This window comes from Leucopleurus acutus (assembly GCF_964270905.1).
Source record: "Leucopleurus acutus genome assembly, chromosome: 1".
NCBI lineage: Eukaryota > Metazoa > Chordata > Mammalia > Artiodactyla > Delphinidae > Leucopleurus > Leucopleurus acutus.
This window is the reverse complement of record NC_139142.1, coordinates 198,525,095-198,547,614: the sequence shown is the minus strand read 5'-3', so window position 1 is coordinate 198,547,614 and position 22,520 is coordinate 198,525,095. Positions and strand designations below refer to the sequence as shown.

Genomic DNA, 22,520 nt, shown 5'->3' with positions numbered 1-22,520 from the left:
AGTCAGTAAGGCTCTCTTCCTCTCCAGTTGTAAATACTGCTCCTGTGGCACTGACATCACTATTCATTGACTTATGACCGTGATAACTGTATTACAAATTTATTCCATCTGTGCTATTTTATATCATGTGTTCTATCGCTAAGAGGACATACACCTTTTAGGGGAAAGAACATTCACCTGGGCTCCGCATCTCTTGCATTTACCACCTGAATGTTCCTCTATGAGCCAATTACACATCTGGGCTTTACATTACTCAGCTGTAAAATGAAGAGAATAATTCCTACTTTAGTAGGACTGTTTTAAGCATTAGATGTAATATGATATAATAACATAAATAATGCTCAGTACTTGGAATATAAAACCACCTAATGAGTAGAAGTGGATTGTATTGTCGATGTTGTTATTATTTTACATGATCTCTCAAATTACGTTTTATATCTAACTGATCCATGCATGCTGTTTCAATAAAAATCCTAGACTTGTATATAATACATGTAAAACAAAACATCGTATACACTTTTCCTAATTGACTTTTTCATGAAACAAATGAACTCTCTCAGGAATTGAGTCAACATCAAATATATAGACAAAGTAAAGTCTTTCAAGTTCTTCATTGCAAGAATGGAATGTGAAAAGTTATTCAGTCCCGTTTCTCCTCTGGATGGAATGGGAATCCCTCTGACAGCAGGCAAGGCTGAACCACTGGTGGGTGGGATCCATCCGGACCTCTGACAAAACTCAGTGGCCTGGGAAACACACTCTTTCTCTGCTGGGCCTGAGACTCCACTTTTTGCCAAGAGATACTGAGGTGGGTAAACAAGACAGGCAAGAGGGGATCAGCTCCAGCAAGCAGCCCTTAACCTCAAACCTTATACAAAAATTCGCTCAAAATAGGGCTTCCCTGGTGGCGCAGTTGTTGAGAGTCCACCTGCCGATGCAGGGGACGCGGGTTCGTGCCCTGATCTGGGAGGATCCCACATGCCGCGGAATGGCTGGGCCCGTGAGCCATGGCCGCTGAGCCTGCGCGTCTGGAGCCTGTGCTCCGCAACGGGAGAGGCCACAACAGTGAGAGGCCCGCGTACCGCAAAACAACAACAACAACAACAAAAAAGTCAAAATAGACCATGAACCTAAGTGTAAATATACAGGTATAAACTTTGAGGAGAAAAAGAACAGAAAATCTTTGGGACCTAGAGATAGATGAAAAGTTCTTAGACTAAACCTCAAAAGAATAATCCGTAAAAGGAAAAATTAATACATTTTACCATATCAAAATTAAAAATATGTTCCTCTGTAAAGAGATGAAAAGACAAGCTACAAACTGGGAGAAAAGATTTCCAAAGCACTTACCTGACAACAGACTACTATCTAAAGTATAGACAGAACTCTCACACCCAACAGTAAAAATACAGAGTCCAATTAGAATATGGGCAAAAGATATGAACAGATATTTCACCGAAGAGGATATTCGGGTGGTGACTGAACATACGAAAAGACGTTCAACATCACTACATAGCCATGAGGAAGAATGAGACTTAAAACCACAATGATTGCCACACACCTGTCAGACTGCCCAGAATAAAAACAGCGGCAGCACCAAACCCTGCCAAGCCTGCAGTGAAGCCACATCCCTTATTCGGTGCCAGTGGGAACGTAAAATGGCACACCACTCTGAAAAACAGCTTGGCACCTTCTGATAAAACTAAACGTGCACTTACCGTAAGACCCAGCAAGTATGCTCCTGGGCACTTATCCCAGAGTACTGTAAACTGTGTCTGCACAAAAACCTGTGCACACATGTTCAGAGCAGCTGTATAGGCAGTAGACAAAGACTGGAATCAGTGCACATGTCCTTCAACAGGTGAATCGTTCAGTGAACTCTGGTACCTCCGTACCGTGGAGTACAACTCCTCGGTAGAAATAAACTTTTGACAGGCTAACGATCTGAACAAATCACCAGGGAATTAAACCAAGTGAAAAAAGCCAATCCCCAAAGGTTACATATTCTATTGTTCCATTTACATAATAGTTTTGAAATGACAGTGCTTAGAAACGGAGGACAGACTACCAGAGGTTAGCAAGATGTGAGTGTGGGCATGAGTCGTGTGTGGCTATAAAAGGGCGACTCTAGGGAACCTCGGTGTTGGAGCTGCCTGGTGTCTTGAATGTGGTGTTATGAGCTTGTGTGTAACCGAATACACACACACGTGCATGAGCCTGGGTAACTGAGTAAGACGGGTGGACTGTGTCGAGTCAGCGTCCTGGTTATGATATTACATTACAGTTTTACAAGCTGTCGTTGTTGGAGGAATCTGAGAAATGGGTACAGGGGATTTCTCTGTATCTTACAACTGCGTGTGAATCTGCAAATACTCAGGAAACGTTCTTTTTAAATTGCTTGAGTGATAAAATATCACCTAAAGCCAGGCTGAATTGTACAAACCTTAAGAAACGTCAGAAAGTTTTTGACAGTTTTATAACGTTTTGTAGGTCCAATATCATTTAAATGAGTTCTAGGTCATAGAATCAATGAAATGAGATCTTGACTGACAGGCATTGATGAATATTTAACAACTCTTTACCATGATTATCATTATAACACCCGTGTTCTTGAGCCACAAGGTAGAGATGTCAGATCCATAATTAATGGCTTCAGAAAAGTATAAGCCCGTGAGGATTCTTGAAGTTCTTTGTTAAAGAACTGGAGATTCTTTCCTAAAAGTTTTAGCTCTTATCACTTCACCTCTTGAGTGATGTTTGTAGAAGTAGCATATGCAGATCTCTGTCAGTAAGTCATGTTTACAATTTAACAGAATGTGCTTAGAAAACTTGTGTATACTGTTTCCCGGGATAGTTAAAGGCAGGGGGTCAGGGGACATAAAGGGGATATTAGGGAAAATAGGGGGTGTGCACTTCTTTCCTGACCTTTTTGTTTGTTTGTTTTTCTGCGATACGCGGGCCTCTCACTGCTGTGGCCTCTCCCGTTGCGGAGCACAGGCTCTGGACGCGCAGGCTCAGCAGCCATGGCTCACGGCCCCAGCCGCTCTGCGGCATGTGGGATCTTCCCGGACCGGGGCACGAACCCGTGTCCCCTGCATCGGCAGGCGGACTCTCAACCACTGCGCCACCAGGGAAGCCCCCCTGACCTTTTTTTAATCTTTTGATTTGACAGAATATCTTTGCTTTTGTTCCAGTCCCAGGCACCTCCCATATCTCATAAATGGCAAATATAATTGGACTTCAGTAAGATGATTAACAGCAGGATTCGCAGTGTTTGAGAATCAATTGAAATGATACGACTTTAAAGAGCTGATGGCGCCCTGAACTGGCATTACCTCACACCTCTTCCCCTGCGCTGATTTGCTAATAGAAACGTTTGTAACGGCTTGGTGTGTGATTGCTTTGTTTGAGGAATAGTCCTGAGAGTGATATGTTCAGAATGAGTAATTTGATGTGAAGGGAATGTTGAACAGTTAAGTAAGACTAATCCAAACCCAATTACCTTCTTGCCTTCCTGGGCTAGATAATTCTTAGTTGGGGGTTTGGGGAGGGCATCATAGGGTGCTCAGCAGCTCCCCTGGCTCCTGCCCACTACATGCCATGCCCACACCAAATGTGACCGTTGAAAACACTGGCAGTCATCACCAAATGCCCCCGGGAAGGGCAAAATTGCTCCCGGTTGAGACTCACTGGTTAAACAAGTTTAACCGTCCTTTTCCCCCAATAATGTGCATTTATCACCTAATATCAATATTTTCCTTGAGTGACTCAACACTGTAGATACCATGATCTCTTGCCTGAACTACTGCACAGACTCCTGGCTGATCTCCCAGCGTCCTCTCTTTTCCTTCTCGTCTCCGCTGTGAGCTTCAAGCCTCCTGGAGGCCCCTTGCCACGTTCAGGATGTGGTCTGGACCCCTGACCTGCCACGGGGCTTGCACTGACTGCAGCCCGCCTCACTCCTGACTCAGTTTTCGCTCTGTTTGAACTAGCCCTGCCCCTTCCTGCCCCTGGGGCTTCTTCAGGCCTCTCTTGAAGTCAGGCAAAGCCCCTCCTACACACTCAGCAGCGCCACAGCAGCTCCTTTCGCAGTTGGAATTTGCATTTAAACGTGATCCTATGATTAATATCCTTCCCTAGGCTGGTCTAGGATTGGTTTGATCAAAGTTGGAATTTTGATCCTCACAATCTATTCCCCAGCAACTATTTCTCAAATGAGCGTATCATCATTTGCTTCTTGTAAAGTGGCCAGGGTCTACCTGGGAGTTGGTGACGCAGTCTTTAGTGAATTGCAGAGAGACTGAATCTCATCCTTTCTTCAAAATGAACCTTAAAATTCAACAGTGCCAGGAAGTCTTCCATGATTTATCCCAATTCATGCCAATTACATGTAGACCTGGAATTCATACCCACTTTCTTCCCATGGGCTTCGTGCTTGGTAAATCTTCTCTACTTGAACCCCCAATTTGCCAGCCATCCAGGACAAATGGTAAACCCCACAGTGGCACACATGCTGCTCTGTTTCCCCTGGCATGTAGCAAGTTGAGCTAGATCAGGTCAACTAGGAAACAGCAAGAGGAAACTGGGTAGTGATTGAGGGTTGTTTTTTTTTTTAAATCACTGCCTAGATACACAAAAATGAACAGTCTCCTTGCAAGAGTCACAAATGGGCTATACTATAAAAAAGCAGCCTAAAGAAATGGTTCTCAAAAGAAAATACTGCAGATTTGTGTGTTTTATTTACTATTACGTTTAGTCTGTATACACCTGAGTGCTATTATTTTCCAGCCTGAGCACAAATTAAACATTGACGAGGGAAAACCTGGAGCGCTAAGTCATGTTTCTGGCTTTGCCAGGTGTGGGCAGGCACTCAGGAGGCCGACCAGGCCCTGTTAGCCTCGAGCTGCGGGAACGTGGCCCCGGGTCCCGTCATCACGCCCAGAAACGCCTTCACTGCTGTGTTCCAGTCGCAGGAGGTCCCAGCTCAGGGCTTCTCTGCATCCTTCGTTAGCCGTAAGTAGCGCCGAAAACCAAACCCAGGGGCCCTTGGAAGGGCGTGGCTGCCACAGGCAGGCTTGGGGAGAAGGGGTCTGCTCCAGGGTTGGCTGGTCTGGAGGTCCATGGGGAAAGTCTGGGTGGGCCACCTAATCCTGAGTGCACCCTTCCTTGCAAATCAGCAAGAATGTAACTGAATCCAACCGTAGGTCAGTAGAGAAATGATGTAGAAGGCCTGAGTGCCCGTCGCTAATGTCTGAAATTAACCCTAAAATCCGCCTCGGGGCAGGAGTTGGGCAGAAGCCCAGGAGGCCGTAATTAGTAGACAATCAGCAGGCCGGGCCTCAAGCGCATTGCCTGCCTGCATGGAACTCCCCTGGGGCTGTAAAAACACGGTCTTCCCCCCAGGCCTGTCGGAATGCAGGACTTGCACGTGTGAGCTCTCACCCAGGGGATTCTCACGCTCAGTCAACCTTGGGGGCCGCTTTCTTCGGGTTTTCCCCTTCCTTCTCCGACGACTACTCACCAGGTAGAAGAGTGGGACCTGTAGTTTTCAAGTCTGAGACACAGTGGTGTGTGTGCTTGTTGGCTGAATTAAATCAAGTAGCACCCAAACCACTGTTTAGGGAAAAGTTTGACGAAAGGAATCAGAGGAAATAATGCAGTGAACAGGTATTTCAGACATGAATAAGAGGGTGGTGTAAAGGCAGTAACAAAAGACCACCGCAGACCTAATTTTAGGTCTTCACTTGGTTCGTTGTGTCTGTGTATGTGTGTGTTTTAATATCAGTTTAAAAGGATACTTATATTTTGTATCGATGTGATAGATAGGGAGTGTGTGGATTAACTAGTTAGTGGTTAGATAAAACAGATGTCATTTTAGTGGTAAAAAGGTAGTTCTCTTCATTTCTGACACCTGGGAATCATGGGAGATTTTTGAGTTGGGATTAGTAAATTCAACCATTTTTATAAAGCAGGTATTATTTTTATAGCCATATTACAATGGTAATGAAAAGAACATATTTTTCTATAATATAATAAGATATTTTATAAGTGTATTGACCTGGTACAGATCACTTTTCATTAGTTTTATTTCTTTAGCTACATGAATCCTCTTCAATCTTTGCTAAGTTATTCTTCCTTTAATATCTTAAAATTAAGTGATTTGCAATGGATTTGTGGTAAAATTTCTACTTAGCCCAAAACTCTGCATCATTTTTCTAAAAACTATATAATATTCTGATTTTGCATATTTATTTTTAAATCAGAGCTCCATTCTTTTAGTTATTGTTACTTCCATTTGGAGTAGCTCAGAGAATATGTTTCTAGAGAGCTTAGGAAAGCTGAGGCTTTCCCTCACTGATAAAGAGAGATTTGTCTGGGAGAACAAATGTTCTAATAATGGCTTTTTCTTCCCACTAAGGATGTGGAAGGAACTTCACTAATCCTTCAGGTTACATTGTTTCTCCAAACTACCCAAAGCAATATGACAACAACATGAACTGCACCTACATCATAGAGGCCAGTCCTCTGTCCCTGGTCCTCTTGACTTTTGTGTCTTTCCATCTGGAAGGTAAGTTTATTCTTATCTAAATTACAATTGGTTCTTAATAAATGAATGAGTGATAGATAAGCAGAGGCAGAGATTGTCTAAAATCACCATTTGAGGAAAATACTAAAAATGTTGCAGAGTGGAGTTGATGTAAACTTGATTAAAACTCCATCCAATATTTTAAGAACACAAGTATCATCCTATCCATTCCATCCAGAGGTTAAAAAATAATGCAAGAGCTTTAAGGACATGAGCATCACATAAACGGCCTAAAGAAAATAAGTCTGAAATCTATTACATGTTAATCATAGTTTCTAATTTATTCATTTGCATTTATTCTACACATGTACAGGTGCCTTCACACAGTCACACACACACACACACACACACACACACACGCTATAAACTAGCAAGAGAAACTTCCTTCTGAGTCAAAGTAGGTGCTTCATAAATGTTGAATGAATGAATTAATAAAATTAATAAATATTTGTGTTCTACTTTCATTAAATCTGACTGTGGGATACTCTCTCATCTTCTTTTTCATTTTCATCTTCATCAGTACCACAGGGACTGGGAAATCCCTAACCACAGTGCCCCTCTGGGTTCATTCCCTGCCTGTTGGCGAAGGGGACAGTGGAGCTGCTGGTCTGGGCTGGGTTCTGACTACACTGGACACAGCTCGATGTTTACCCAGGCGGTATCATACGGCAGAGAAAAGTTCCCTCCAGGTGGATGGGCATCTCCAACCACTCAGTCATTTTAATATTTTTCACGAATTCACTTTTCATTTCTAAATTACAATTAACCTGTACGTTTGCCAAGCTTCATCTGCCCAACCAAAATTTCTTTCTATTTGGGTTGGTCTCCCATGGCGGTGAAAAGTTAAACTTAGCAAAGTGTTCTGCAGTATTCAGCATCCAGGAAATTTATGTTTCATAAAAATAAAAATGACACATCAGTTCTCATAGGGTGATGAATTATACAAAGGCTCTCCCTGGGAGCACTTTCTGGGACCTCCTTTTCCTACATCTCTACATACTGTAGGTTTTGGAATGTGTTTGCTGGAAAATGCCAGGTATGGACTGATGTTTGTCACTGTACGAATGCACTATGAGGTCAAGTATAATCTTCTCAGCATTTGCTAACACAAACTTCCAGCAATATAAGAAGATGTTCATGATTTATAAAGTATTAAGGGAAGGTAAAACAGTTTATATAAGAGATCCTATTTTTTTATTTAAAATAAACTGTGTGAATAAAATCTGTAAGACTATTAACTGGTACTTAAAGACTTGTTACTACCGTGTCATAGATTTATAGGTGATATTTATTTTCTTCTTTATATCTTTTCTATTATCTTATAATTAAGGGAATGCTATTTTATTTTATTTTTTTATTTTAATTTTTATTGAAGTATAGTTGGGTTACAATGCTGTGTTTGTTTCAGGTGTGCAACAAAGTGATTCAGTTATACATACATATATATATATTCTTTTTCAGATTCTTTTCCCTTTTAGGTTATTACAAAATATTGAGTATAGTTCCCTGTGCTATATGGTAGGCCCTGTTGGTTACCTGTTTTATATACAGTAGTGTGTATATGTTACTCCCAAACTCCTAATTTATCCCTCCCCCCACTTTTCCCTTTTGGTAACCCTAAGTTTGTTTTCTCTGTGTCTGAGTCTGTTTCTGTTTTGTAAATAAGTTCATCTGTGTTAATGTTTAGATTCCACGTATAAGTGCTGTCGTATGCTATTTGTCTTGCTCTGTCTGACTTACTTCATTTAGTATGACCGTCTCTAGGTCCATCCATATTGCTGCAAATGGCATTATTTCATTCTTTCTTTATGGCTGAGTAATATTCCAGTGTGTGTGTGTGTGTGTGTGTGTGTGTCTGTATATCTCACATCTTCTTTACCCATTCATCTGTCAATGGACATATAGGGTGCTTCCATGTCTTGATTTTTGTAAATAGTGCTGCAATGAACATTGGGGTGCATGTATCTTTTCAAATTACAGTTTTCTCCAGGAACTATATGCCCAGGAGTGGGATCCGTGGATCATGTGGTAGTTCTATTTTTAGTTTTTTAAGGAACCGCCATACTGTTCTCCATAGTGGCTGCACCAATTTACATTTCCACCAACAGTGTAGGAGGGTTCCCTGTTCTCGACACCCTCTCAAACATTATTATTTGTAGACTTTTTGATGATGGCCATTCTGACCAATGTGAGGTGATACCTCACGGTGGTTTTGAATCACATTTCTCTAATAATTATCGATGTTGAGCATTTTTTCAAGTGCCTGTTGGCCATTTGTATGTCTTCATTGGGGAAATCTCTGTTTAGCTCTTCTTCCCATTTTTTGATTGGGGTGTTTGTTTTTTGATATTGAGTGAAAAAGTTATCTTAATAACAGGGGAAAACATGTGGCTTGGGTTGTGCCTTTATATGTGCATTTGTCCTCACTACATGAACACAAGAATATCATGTGCCAATATTATTTAGACTGAAAAAGGAGATGCTGGTAAATGTACTATATAATATAGCCACAGAAAGCACTGCCTATACCAATGGTACATGTATTATTAGAAGGGAACCTATACTGACACCGCACAGTAGCTCCCTGAGTTTAGTTGACAGGTGGGGTAAAGGGGTGAGCATACTCTAGACTACCTGACCTGGGGTGGGGTAGGGCAGGCGCGGTATTTTAGGACCGGTCTCAATTCCAGATTGGCCACTTACTAGTCACATGACTTTGTACAAATTACTTAATCTTTCTGGTAATCACTATAATTTTTACAAAAATATTGATATAAAATAGTAGCTGTGAAAGTCAGATCATGCCCGTAGAAACATACCTTGTGCACCATTGTTTTGTTATTTTTGCTGCCACCAGTCAGGATCTCCAGACACGCCCTTTAACACAAGTCGGCTGCGAACAGATATTTGGTTTTGCCAGATTAAGTGATTTCTTTTTTGTTGTTGTTGTTGTTTTTTATGCGGTACGCGGGCCCCTCACTGCTGTGGCCTCTCCCGTTGCGGAGCACAGGCTCCGGACGCGCAGGCTCAGCGGCCATGGCTCACGGGCCCAGCCGCTCCGCGGCATGTGGGATCCTCCCGGACCGGGGCACGAACCCGCGTCCCCTGCATCGGCAGGCGGACTCTCAACCACTGCGCCACCAGGGAAGCCCTTAAGTGATTTCTTTTTACTAATGGATTTGCTCGTTCTCACCCAGTTGAAGAGACTGATCTTTTTATAAGATAATATCCTTATGATAATACCTTCTGAAATTTCCAGTGTTACATGTACTGGAAATTACATGTACTCAGCGTTTTCAAACTGCTAAGTGAGTATTTTCTGGCTTAGATTAAATGAATCATGATGATTCCTAAAAAGGGCAACATTAATCAGATTTATTTTGTGGTTAGATTCTTATCACTAATCGTATCAGTGCCGACATTCATGGAATACCATCAGCAAGTTAGAGACCCACTAGCTACAGGAAAAATCACCTTCCACCCCTTAAGTGAGCCTGAGGAATTCCTGTGCAGTGCACCGTGATAAAACCAAGTGAGAGTAGCGCTCGAGAAAACTCACAGCCTGTCTGCAGGAGCGTCTTCCTAGCTGCCAGAGGCCATAGACCTCTTTCTGAGAGATTCTGTCCAAATGACGAAGTATTTCTGAGCCCAAGCGGCCGGCAGACCCTGCGTTGACCTGGGTGGAGATGAAAGTTCTGGATCTGCTTTTTGTGGTGGGCCATTGGCACAAAAGGTGGATTTATCAAGAAGAAGATGGACTGATCCAGGCTACAGAATACTAGAGGGAAACACACTTGTCCATACACCGTGTTTACTAAACACTGACAACGGGTTAGGACAGGTTTTACTATTCAGGCTAGTTTATTAGTTATTGACCTACACACTGGTGCTCTTCCTGCAGGGAAGTTACAAATGTTCAGTGACCTACCTTCCACTAAATAAGTTGCTCTGAAATTATGTTATGGTATTTTATGTTGGCCTAAGTTTCTCTTTCTCCTTATTATTACATTTCCAGTGCTGGTCATTCTATGAAATACAGATGTGTGTTTCCTATATAATCCCTACTGAACTATAAAAATATCAGGGAAATCAAAAGTCATACAAGAAAATTCCATTTGAGCGTCTACAAGACTTTTTTAAGTTACCTCAAGACTAAAGTGGCTCTTGGTATTCTTAACAGCGTCTTCCAAAGTTGTGAAATAAAATAGAGATTTGACAAATTCAAAATGTTACTTTGGTCAAAAACAAAATGGCAAAAATAGACAAAATATAAGGAGAAAGCATGGGGGAGAAACCATCACTGTCTCCAAAGTACTTATTCTGGAATCAGATGTCATCAAATAAATACTCATTTTATTTTCCCCAATATTGAACAATCTAAAAGTATATTTTTCTGTTTTCGTTATTCATGTGGTCAAGTAGATGCCTCCAAGTTACTGGGAGGATTAGAGGTCTTTTTTTTTTTTTTTTTTTTTACTTTATAGATAAAGAAAACACTTAACAGATGAGGTAACCTAAGACAAGCCAGTGCCTTCTGTGCCTTGGTTTTGCTATCATTAAAATTGGGTAATGGGGCTTCCCTGGTGGCACAGGGGTTAAGCATCCGCCTGCCAATGCAGGCGACACGGGTTCGACCCCTGGTCCGGGAAGATCCCGCATGCCGCAGAGCAACTAAGCCCGTGTGCCACAACTACTGAGGCTGTGCTGTAGAGCCTGCGTGCTGTAGCTACTGAGCCTGTGTGCCACAACTACTGAGCCTGCGCACCTAGAGCCCGTGCTCCGCAACGAGAGAAGCCACCGCAATGAGAAGTCCACGCACCGCAACGAAGAGTAGACCCCGCTCGCCGCAACTAGAGAAAAGCCCGTGCACAGCAACGAAGACCCAATGCAGCCAAAAATAAATAAATAAATAAAATAAATTTATTTTTAAAAATTGGGTAATAACATTGATTCCCCCTGGTGATAATGAGGGGTTTAGAATTCTTAACTAAAAAATCCTACATCTAGGCAAATTCTAAACTCAGTTTTTCTCAGATCCAGAGTATCTCTTGATAGGAACTGGATAGAGAGTAGTCCCTTGGCACAGAAAATGGGCGAGAACCCATGCAAAAGCATTTTGTTTACTGTCCTCTAGGGGTGGCCTCAAAGGCCCCGAGAGGAATAGGGCTAGATTTAGAGCAGCCACGTGGCAAGTCCTACGTAATATTTGCCTGAATTCTCCTTTGTTAACTTAGAAGTCCTGGTTTACAGGGTACGCCTGATATAAAGCTAAAAGGAAAAAAGGAAGAAAATTTAGTTTTAGATTTCTTTTTCCTTTTGCCCTTTTTTCCCACCAAGAAACATGATAACTGAGTTTTGGCGGTCTTAGTTCACATTTCCTCTCCATTTAATCTAAGTTTTTTTTTTTTTTTTAAGTGGCATCATGCAGCAACTTACCATTTCTTCTCTTTACTTCCTCAGTTGTTTCTCAAGAAATCAGAAGGTAGGCCCATTTTGCAATCCATTATTTTAGAAAGCACTGGGCAATGGTTCTTTTGAAATAGTTCTTATTGATATTTTATTCAAATTGGCCAAGCCCCAGAGGAGACGATTTAGTTGTGTGAGATTCCTTGCTTGCCTGTGTTATAATACAAGACCTTGGCTTTCACACTCTGCGGAGCTTAGTTCTGTACGAGCACCTGCTTCTCCCTCTCAGGGAATCATCCTCTACTGGGGAGTCCAGTCTCCAGGCTACTCAGAGCTGCCCCCCAATTCACATCCCTCTCCCTAGAACCCTTTGCTATTTTACTGAAAGGACTTTATCATATCTGCAATATTAAAATATTTCAACCAAAAGGATTTCCCACTATTTCTAGTCCTCTGGCATCTTTGCCTCTCCATCTATGACTCTGAAGGAAAAGTGCAGTCGGAATCTAAATTCCACAAGTTTACATTATTTGCTGAATTGCTCATCCTTGGCTTCCCTTTCAATTCTCTCCAAGTTCTTGGGATCATGATGAAACCCAGAATCGAACATTGCTCTTTGTAATGAAGATATGTGAATAATGTGATAAAAATTATTTTTCACTATATGGGATACAACCTTATCCATTTAAAATAATAAATGTGTCTTACAGTTTTTCAGAAGGATGGAAAATAGTCATAAAAACAAATCATGGAGGATTATTTTACACTTCTGAGGTTTCAATAGTAAATATTCATCAAACCAGTTACTGAAGATAGGATTAAGAATAACTGTAGCCACTTGTCCCATGATGTCCATGGAGAAAGTATTATTCAATTTCAGGGTACCGCTCTTCCTGACGAGTTCTCATGTGTCTGATTGAATGCTACCTCCCAGCCATAAACTCAGCTATGATACACATCTTGCTTCTTGAAGAACTTTTTTTAAACCTTGATGAAGTTCTTTTCTCTCCCTAGAAGACAATCATCCTAGTTGCATTTAATTATATTCTACTTGAGAATTTTGTGTATATTTTGATTGCAATATAAGATATCACAGTTGGTTCCCCTATGATTATGGAAAAGTGTTTACTATCATTATTTTCTTATGCCTGTGGTTTTGTCACCAAGTGTCTTCTCACTGAAGAATCAGACTGATATCTTTGGTCTAATGCAGTGAGGTGATGTGTACAGCTTGAGAAAAAGATGTATGTGTGTGAATTATTTGATGCCTGCTGACATATTTATATCTCATTTTCTTGTATATTACCTTGTTTATGCTAATCCTTGATATATTCTTAGACTTTAGGTAACTTCACAAATTCTGATATTATGTAATGTTTGATTTCTTATGGATAACATTTGGAAGAGCATCCCACCTTAAAGAAATTACTACTGGAAATGACACGAGAATGTTTTAATCATTAAGTAACTTGCCAAATATCACAACTTTCATGATATATTGAGTCAGGCTTTGAAAATGAGCAGATTGTCTTGAACGGTTTGCTTAGTTATCTGATAATATATTGCCGTCTACAAAAAAATTAAAATACCCTCTCAGCTTCCTCTCTTCCCCTTATTGTTGATACAGACCTTTTATAAACAACTAGTGCATTTTGGCTATGTCTCAGTATAGATATACAACTGCTATTTCACGACTGATTTTTCTGCAATTAAATTAGTTCCTTTAATTTTTTTGAAACCTTAGCAAGTATATGACATACTTTACCTTACGTTTCACAGCCTTTCCATAAGTTTCTAAGACAACCACCACTGTGATAGTATATATCATCAAAGAGTTAAAAAACGAACTCTTTAGTACTTAAAGGATATCTGCATAGCAGGTCATTCGACCAAAGTAGAACTGAGATTTTAATCTAGCATGAGCAATATTTCCTTTCATTCTGTGATTTTGCTTTTACAACTTAATGTATTGTTGCTGGCTAAAGATATTTTTATAGCTAATTCATACTATTTTTTGATTCTCACGTTCACCTCCTCTGAATGTTTTAAATTCCAATGGAGCTCTTGGAACAAGAAAAATTCTAAGGCTATAATTAAGGTACACAATTTGGCAGTATTCAAACTGTGAATCTGAGTTTAATGTATTTCTTTTTTGTCCTGTTTTTCCAACATCATGTTGTTTCTTATTACATGGTAAGGTCATTAAAGTGAAGTCTTTAACATTTTTAACTTGTAGATTTATTCCCAATTAGAAGCATTTCTATTCCAGGATTTTCAAAATGAAGGAATCCTTTGGGCTTACTTTAATAAACATATCTTGAATTGATACCGCAAAATTTCTTCAGTTGTATAAAAACATAGCTAAAATGCCAAAAGTGTTCCTAAAATGACTTAAAATTTAAATTGCATAGATATTTTCTGATAAAAAATATCAATTTTCTTTAAGATAATACAATTAAAAGAAGAGGGGGCTTTTAATGTACAAATGTATTAAAAATGCACACATCAAGATTCTTTCAGTTAAAAGCAGTAGATTATCTTCAAGTTTGCTTAGATGTAGAGTTTATAGAAAGGATACTGGGTTATCTCATCTCGTCAAAGGAAGGTTTAAAAATAAGAAGGGGACTAATAGGCTTCCAGAACATGAATCCTTCAAAATGTACTGTCTTTCCCCCTCTCTTTCTGCACGACAGCTTCATTTCCTCCTGTTACAGCCTGGCTTCCTACCACAGTCAGGAGACCGCTGCTGCTGATTTCCAAGTTGAACATGTTTGGCTCCCACTGTTGACTCCTTCTTACTCAGTTACAGTTTGAACACATCTGATTGGCCTAGATAGAGTCTGAGATCCTACCTTGGAGTAATCAGTCAATCTATCAACAGTGCTCAGGACGGTGGGGTTCCAATAATTGCAACCATGATTATGATTATGGTAATCCTTACTATATCAATTAGGAATTTTTATGGCACTATTAACAGGAAACTTAATTCAACCTGGTTTAAACATAAAAGGGCAATTTATTGGCTTTCCTTCTAGACAACCTCAAAGTTGGTGGTCCCTCATATCCGCTTAATCTAGCATTTTCATTTTGTCATCAAACGTTTTACTTTTTCTGTTCTCACTCTGTGCTACTCCAGTGTGAGTCTCACCCTAAAGCTGGCTTCTGTCTTGGCTGTAGGGTAGCTGCCCTCACAGTGGGGCTTGCATATCCCTCCTGCATGTCTAGGAAGAGAGAGGATGTCTATCCAGTGGCATGCTGGAGTTGGCTTGCAAGAGTCAGTCATGCTCCTCTGGTCCAAATTCTGCATCTAAGGACCTCGCGTTGGTAACTTGACATTGGCTATAGTGGGAGTATTTCTACCACAGAAATTGGAAAATGCTACAAATAAGGGTGTGCCTCTTTCCCTTGAAGAGCTGGTTGTCCTATTTACCAGCACACTACTGTCTATTCCAGATTCCAAACAGTTTACCTGAAATTTACTCTCAATGGATTGGCCTAGGTCACATGCCCACCCTTGAACCAAGATCTATGGCCAGGGGATTTGAAATTATAAAGTAAATGTATACCATAGTTTCTTTAATGTATAAGAATGTTCTAACAGCAGACAGGCAGTCTGATTGTAAAGTCCATTATGTCATAGTATGTGCTTGTATAAGAGATTGTAATGTAGTTTTGGGCAGTTCCGATGGGGAATTTTAAGTAGGTAAAGTGCGTGTGTGTGTGTGTGTGTGTGTGTGTGTGTGTGTGTGTGTAGGTATTAGGTTCATGTTCAAGTTATCATCTAGATGAGATAAAAGTGTTTTCTTTTGTTTTTGTAAATGAGAACATGAAAAATATTCTATATCATTAGCCATCAGAACAATAAATTAAAGATCACAATGAGGTACCATTTCACACACAACAGAATGGCTAAAATGAAAAAGACTGACAATATCAAATGTTGGCAAGCATGCAGAGCAACTGGAAGTTTCATACATTCCTCATGAGAATAGGTACTGATATAACCACTTGGAAGAATTTGACTGGCAGTTTCTTATAGAATTAAATACATACCTTATTTATGACCCAGCAATTCTACTCCCAGGTATTTACCCAAGAGAAATAAAAATTTACGACCATTCTAGTATCTAGAATAGAAAAGAACTCTTAGAACTGAACATTAAGAAACATACATCCCAGTTTAAAAATGGCAAAGGAGGGAATTTCCTGGTGGTCCAGTGGTTAGGACTCCTCGCTTTCACTGCCGAGGGTCTGGATTCAGTCCCTTGTTGGGGAACTAAGATTGAGCAAGCCACACAGTGTGGCCTAACTAAATATTTTTAAAATGGCAAAGGATCTGAACAGATATTTCTTCCAAGATATACAAATGACCAATAAGCACATGAAAAGATGCTCAACACCGTTACTCATAGAGACATGCAAATCAAAACCACAATGTACTACCATTTCATACTCAATAGTGTGGCTAAGTTAGACAATAACAAGTGTTGGTGAGGATGTGGGAAATTAGAACTCTCATGCTGGTTCTAATTGCTGTTGTGATGGCAGGATGGTGCAGCCTCTTTGGAAAACAGGCTGATAGGTCCTCAAAACATTAAACATAGGGTTACTCTACGAGTCTGCAATTCTGCTCCTACTTATTTACCCAAGAGATTGAAAACACGTATCCACACAAAACCTTGTACGTGAATATCTATAGCAGTGTTGTTTATAATAGCCAAAAGGTAGAAGCAAAACTAATGTCCATCAACTACAAAATGGATAAACAAAAATGTGGTCTCTCCATACAATGGAATACTATTGAGCTTGGAAGGAATGAAGTACTGACACATGCTACAACATGGATGACCCTCAAAAACATTATGTTAAGTAAAAGCAGCCAGTCACAAAGGGCTGAATATTATATATATTATATATATATATAAATATATATATATATATATGATTCTGTTTATGTGAGATGTCCAGAGTAGACAAATCCACAAAGACTGAAAGTAGGTTAGTGGTTGCCTAGGATTGGGAGAACAGTAAAGGGGGAGGATGGGGCGTGACTGTGAATGGGTACAAGGTTTCTCTACGTGGGGATGAAAATGTAGAAATGGGGGAAATGTCAGATATCTAAAGTTCTGTGGAACTGTGAATTGGTAACACTTTTCCAAATGACTGTTTGATAAATCTGAAAAAGAATTTTACCTTAGTACCAGTAACTCAACTTCTAAAAATTTATTCTGATGAAATAATGAGAAACTTCTGCAAATATTTATATATAAAAATGTTTGTTTCAACAGTATTTTTATCACAAAAGCTAGAAAAGGTAGAATTACTAAGCTGTAGGGGATGAATTGAACATAGCATGGCACATCTATATATTAGAGTTCGATAGATGCATTAAATTCAGTGTTTTAAAAGATATTTAATCATATTAAATGCATGATGTTATGTTATTTCATGTTAATAAAAATTAGGTTACAAAAGATCCTACGCAGGATGACTCCAATCAATGTTTTTGTTTTGTTTTGTTTTGGCTACGTTCGGTCTTCATTGCTGCGTGCGGGCTTTCTCTAGTTGTGGCGCGCGGGGGCTACTCTTTGTTGCGGTGCACGGGCTTCTCATTGCGGTCGCTTCTCTTGTTGCAGAGCACGGGCCCTAGAGCACGCAGGTTTCAGTAGTTGTGGCTTGGGGGCTCTAGAACGCAGGCTCAGTAGTTGTGGCACATGGGCTTAGTTGCTTGGCTCATGTGGGATCTTCCCAGACCAAGGATTGAACCTGTGTCTCCTGCATTGGCAGGCGGATTCTTAACCACTGTGCCACCAGAGAAGTCTCCAATTAATTTTTTAACTATATGATTCACCCATAAAAATGATTGGATACATTGTAGTAATAGAAGTCTTCTTAACTATATTTAAAATAGATAACCAACAAAGACCTACTGTATAGCACAGGAAACTCTGCTCAGTATTCTGTAATAACCTATATGGGAAAAGAATCTGAAAAAGAATAGATATATGAATCACTTTGCTGTACACCTGAAACTAACACAATATTGTAAATCAAAAAAAAAAAAAAACCCAAAATATGCAAATAGAAAACATCCCATCACCAAAAAAAAAAGTTTTTTAAATTTTTTGTTTTTCTGTTTTGTATTTCTCTTTAGAATGGGTTGGAGTATATATCTGTTTTATAATTAGAAAACAAAACAATGATATATATTTTACAGTCACTAAACTCTTAAGCTAATATTGTTTGTGTGAACGTTTGTAACATTTGTTTAATTAACATTGAGATTTTAATGACGTCTCCGTGGTAGGAGTCCTTTATCTGTGGGTAAGCGTCACTGTTAAATGCAAGGTTTCTCCCTAGCAGCACGTTGGCGTTTGGGGCTGGGTCATTCTTGTTGTGGTGGAGGGCAGGGGGCCTGGGGCAGCCCTGAGCATTATAGCACGTTTAGCTGCATCCCTGGCCTCTGCCCACTCCGTGTCAGTGGCACAGCCCAGCATGACAGCAAAACAATGTCTTCAGGTACTGCCAAATGTCCCTGGGAGGCAGAATTGTCCCCAGTTTATAATCACTGAATTAAAGGAGTCATTTTATAGGGAAGAAAATTCTGGATTGTTTCAAAGTAGGATTCAACTGTTGTGAAGTTCTCCCTGTTTCCTCACCCCTGTGCTTGTTTTGTAACTAGGGTGAGGGTCGTTCATCAGGAAACCAAATTGCGTGAATCGTCCTCACATTTTCGTGTAATCATTTATGTTGCTTCTGATTATTACTTACGTTGCTTCTGGTTGTTCCGTGCCCTGTTCAGCTCGCTCCATTGTAACGGGAAGCTGTGTCAACGACGGCGTGCACATAGTCAGGGGTTACAGCTTATCTTCCACGCCTTTGGCGACGCTGTGTGGGGATGAAAGCCTGTCCCCTGTCACCACCTCTGGTCCCATGCTGCTTAACTTCTACTCAAATGCACACGCCACGGACTTGGGATTCAAGTTTTCCTATAGGATAGCCCGTGAGTAGCCATAATGATGTAGTTTGGAATTTTCTCTTTCCCTTGAGCAATTTCCATAAGGAGACTTAATTGTATTCACACATCACCAAGTTGAAGACTCAGAGACCTTAAGGGAGAAAATTATTAATTAGGTGCATGGTCATAAAAAAAAAAAAAAGGAGGCCCTTTTTCATGAACTTTGGCAGAACTACTCTTTGAAAATCAAATGGAAGATTGAGATTTATTTTTTTATTTTCATTTTTTATTTTTTATTTTTTGTGGTACGTGGGCCTCTCACTGTGTGGCCTCTCCCGTTGCGGAGCACAGGCTCCGGACGCGCAGGCTCAGCGGCCATGGCTCACGGGCCCAGCCGCTCTGCGGCATGTGGGATCCTCCCGGACCGGGGCACGAACCTGCGTCCCCTGCATCGGCAGGCGGACTCTCAACCACTGCACCACCAGGGAAGCCCTGAGATTTATTTTTGATAATTTAAGTTAGAACGAACTGCTACCTTCAGTTGTTCGTACATTGCGTAAAGTGACTTTTTGGCCTGGACTGTCCAGGTGACTGTTTCATTTTCCCAAGTCACTCTGTTGAAGACCAATCCTTTATACATTTAGAAAAAATGTAAGAGATATCTTTATGATGTTCTGGTAGGAAAGAATTTTTTAGCAATATGCAAAAAGCACAAGTCATAAAAGAAAAGATGGATGTATTCAACTACATGATAATTTGCAGCATCTCTGTATCAAAATCAGGGTGAGACAAGCCACCGAGTGGACAAAGACCTTTGTAGCTACCAACATCGTTTCATTTTTTTGTAGAGTTTGATCCATGTTTGTTTGAAAATCGTAAGATTCTATTTCCCTACTTTGAATGGTCTTTTCTTCTCCTGCAATAAACTTGGCTGGTTTGCTGACAGCATTTTTTTTCACATCATCCCAACTTCAGTAACACGGGCAAAAAAAGATCTTGCAAAATGTTTGTTTGATCTTTACTTGACATAACCCATTGCTAAAGGTAGAAAGTCAAATTGTTTTCTTTCAAATAAATTATTGTTCCCATCCCCAGAAGAGCCTGAAAATGTTTAGTGACTCATGAAACAGGCCTTCGTGGTTTGTGGACGTTAACTGCCCCCAAGGCCTGGCCCCGTTTGTAACGCATGATTCTGTGTGGCCCAGGAATTCTGTTAGCACAGACAGAACATTCCTTCCCCCAGCTGTCTATTGGATAAAGAGAAGGGGTGACTTGTTTTATTCTTTTGGTACAACTAGTGTTATGGAGAGTTTCCTCCCCACTTTATCTTATTTTACTCTCTAATCCCTCATTTTCCTAAAACACTGTATACAAGGGGCCACATTATCTACTATGAGAGTCTCTTTTAAAGAGGGTTGATACCGAAATTTCAACTCCTGACAATGTACAAATTTGGGAGTTATTTTAGGCATTGACAAGCTTTCAGAGACCACATTACTGTGAACAAGATGAAATAGAATAATGGCTACACAAATCTAACATTTGATTCACTGCAGATGTACCCAGGGGCCTGAGCACAGGAATGATTATGGGCATAGAGAGAATAGCTTTCCCTGCAATGTGGGCTCAACTGAGACAAAATAAACAAACAGACAAATAAAAAATTACCTTAATAACCTTAAATGGCAGCCACTATCTGGTTATCATTTCTAAGGCGTGTAAATGGGATATATCCATTGATAGTATGTAAACCATAAAAACATCATCGAAGTATACTCACGTTACTATAATTTTAGAATCATAAAGTAAAATAAATATAAACCTTTCTCCCTGCTGTGAGAATAGGGCACTTTCCATCATTGCATGGCACAAAGTAATCCTCCTGATATGCAAAGCCAGGCGAAAAGATAAAAATTCTATATTTTGTATAATGGGATTTCATTCTCTTTTTACGGCTGTTGTTTTATTGACTAGTCGTAGTGACTAAGGGCTGTGGGCTGTTGATTGCTGGACTCGGGGTGGGCCTACCTTCCTCATGCTTGTTGAGGATTGGTAATAAAACTTGGTCAAGTATGGTCCTTACCAGTCTCACGACCAAACAGAAATACGCGAGACTCAAGAGCTATGCATTTGAGCCCACAGAGGGAACTAAACTCCATTATTTCAAAAGTGATTTCTCGAATTTCACCTTACAGTCGTCTATCATGGACACAGGAGACTCCAATCCATATTATTTAAGATCTTTAGATCACAGCCCTTCCTGGGTTCATAAGCCCACAATGTGCCTTGGATTCTGCTCACCTTTTCTAAACCTCCAGCAATCACTGTTGTCCCTCTGAATCTGTCACTGCTTTATAGAGAAAGGACAGTTATATTCCAACATGGGAAACGTTTTCTCTCATCATTTTCACTGTGGCCATTATTTTGGCTCAGACTTATTCCATTCCAAGAGGTGCCTTGAAACATTATTCCCTGCTTCTACCCCTTACTGTCTTTTCCCTCTACCTCGGTGGAAAAATCTGAAGCATTTGTAAGCACAGTAAAGAGAGGTTTACATTGCTTTAAGACAAAGAATTGTCATCTCTCTTGGGGAAAAAGGTACCATAGTAAAGAATGTCTGGAAATGACTTTCCTCTGCCATGAGTCATAACCATTCTCTGCCTGTTCCCCGCCTTCTGTTGCAGCCTGTGGTGGTGTGTTCAACCTCTCCACCGGGGTCATCAAGAGCCCTTTCTATTCCTACTCTGCGTACCCTAACAACATGCACTGTTTGTACACCATCACCGTCAGGGACGACAGAGTAATCCAGCTCAAGTACGTAAGGCCCATTTACCTTCTTAAGAAAATCCTCCCAGCTCTGTTTACAGAAAAGATGTTCATTTAATGATGCAGAGCACTGATTCTCATCAGAGGCACATACAGGAATCCGGAGGAAGGGGAAGTAAGCATGTGGTGTGATCCCGTTCGCCTGGGAAATGGGTCCCCTACCCTCCACGCAAGCCAGTGGTCATTCAGGGGAAAAACAGGCACTCACTCCACCGGTTCAAACAATTGTTGTAGTTTTCCAACAGTTTTAGAGTAGCTTCATATACTGGGGTATAAAGTTATAAGCCTATCTTTAAATCAAAGGGCATGGGGAAGGCAAGAGAAAGCAGTTTCCATTTGGGGGGCATGTATTATACACAAAGAACTTTAATGAACACTTCCACCATTCTCTTATTTAGTTCTTGAAACAGATGAGGTATGTATTATTAATCTCACTCTACTGATGAGAAAACTGAGGCTCAGAAGTGTCACATAACTTCCCCAAAGTGATATTGTATTAAATGAAGAGTCAAAATCAGAATCCGGATCAGACCGATCTCCTCCCCAAACCAGGTCCTTCATACTTCCCTATGCTCTCTCTCCATGGGTGAATTTTCTAAGTACTTAAGAAATTCCTTTTTATTCCCATATCAGAACACCTCTAAACTGGTGCTATATGAGATATCTTATATCATCAGGAAAATTCTCCCCGATCCTGCATACTTCCAATAAGACTGATGAAGGGAAAGCAACCTCCAGTTCTCT

At 40.4% G+C, this 22,520-nt stretch overlaps 1 protein-coding gene across 1 annotated transcript in view; it reads left to right on the top strand.

The window, feature by feature from the left end:
• Positions 1-22,520, top strand: part of CUBN (cubilin) — a 262,964-nt gene that overhangs the window by 195,658 nt on the left and 44,786 nt on the right. Inside the window, exons 55-58 of the mRNA XM_082845199.1 lie at positions 4,857-5,013; positions 6,419-6,568; positions 18,795-18,995; positions 21,635-21,764. Of these exons, the coding sequence (XP_082701325.1) occupies positions 4,857-5,013; positions 6,419-6,568; positions 18,795-18,995; positions 21,635-21,764 (638 nt within the window). The remainder of the gene's footprint in view (positions 1-4,856; positions 5,014-6,418; positions 6,569-18,794; positions 18,996-21,634; positions 21,765-22,520) is intronic.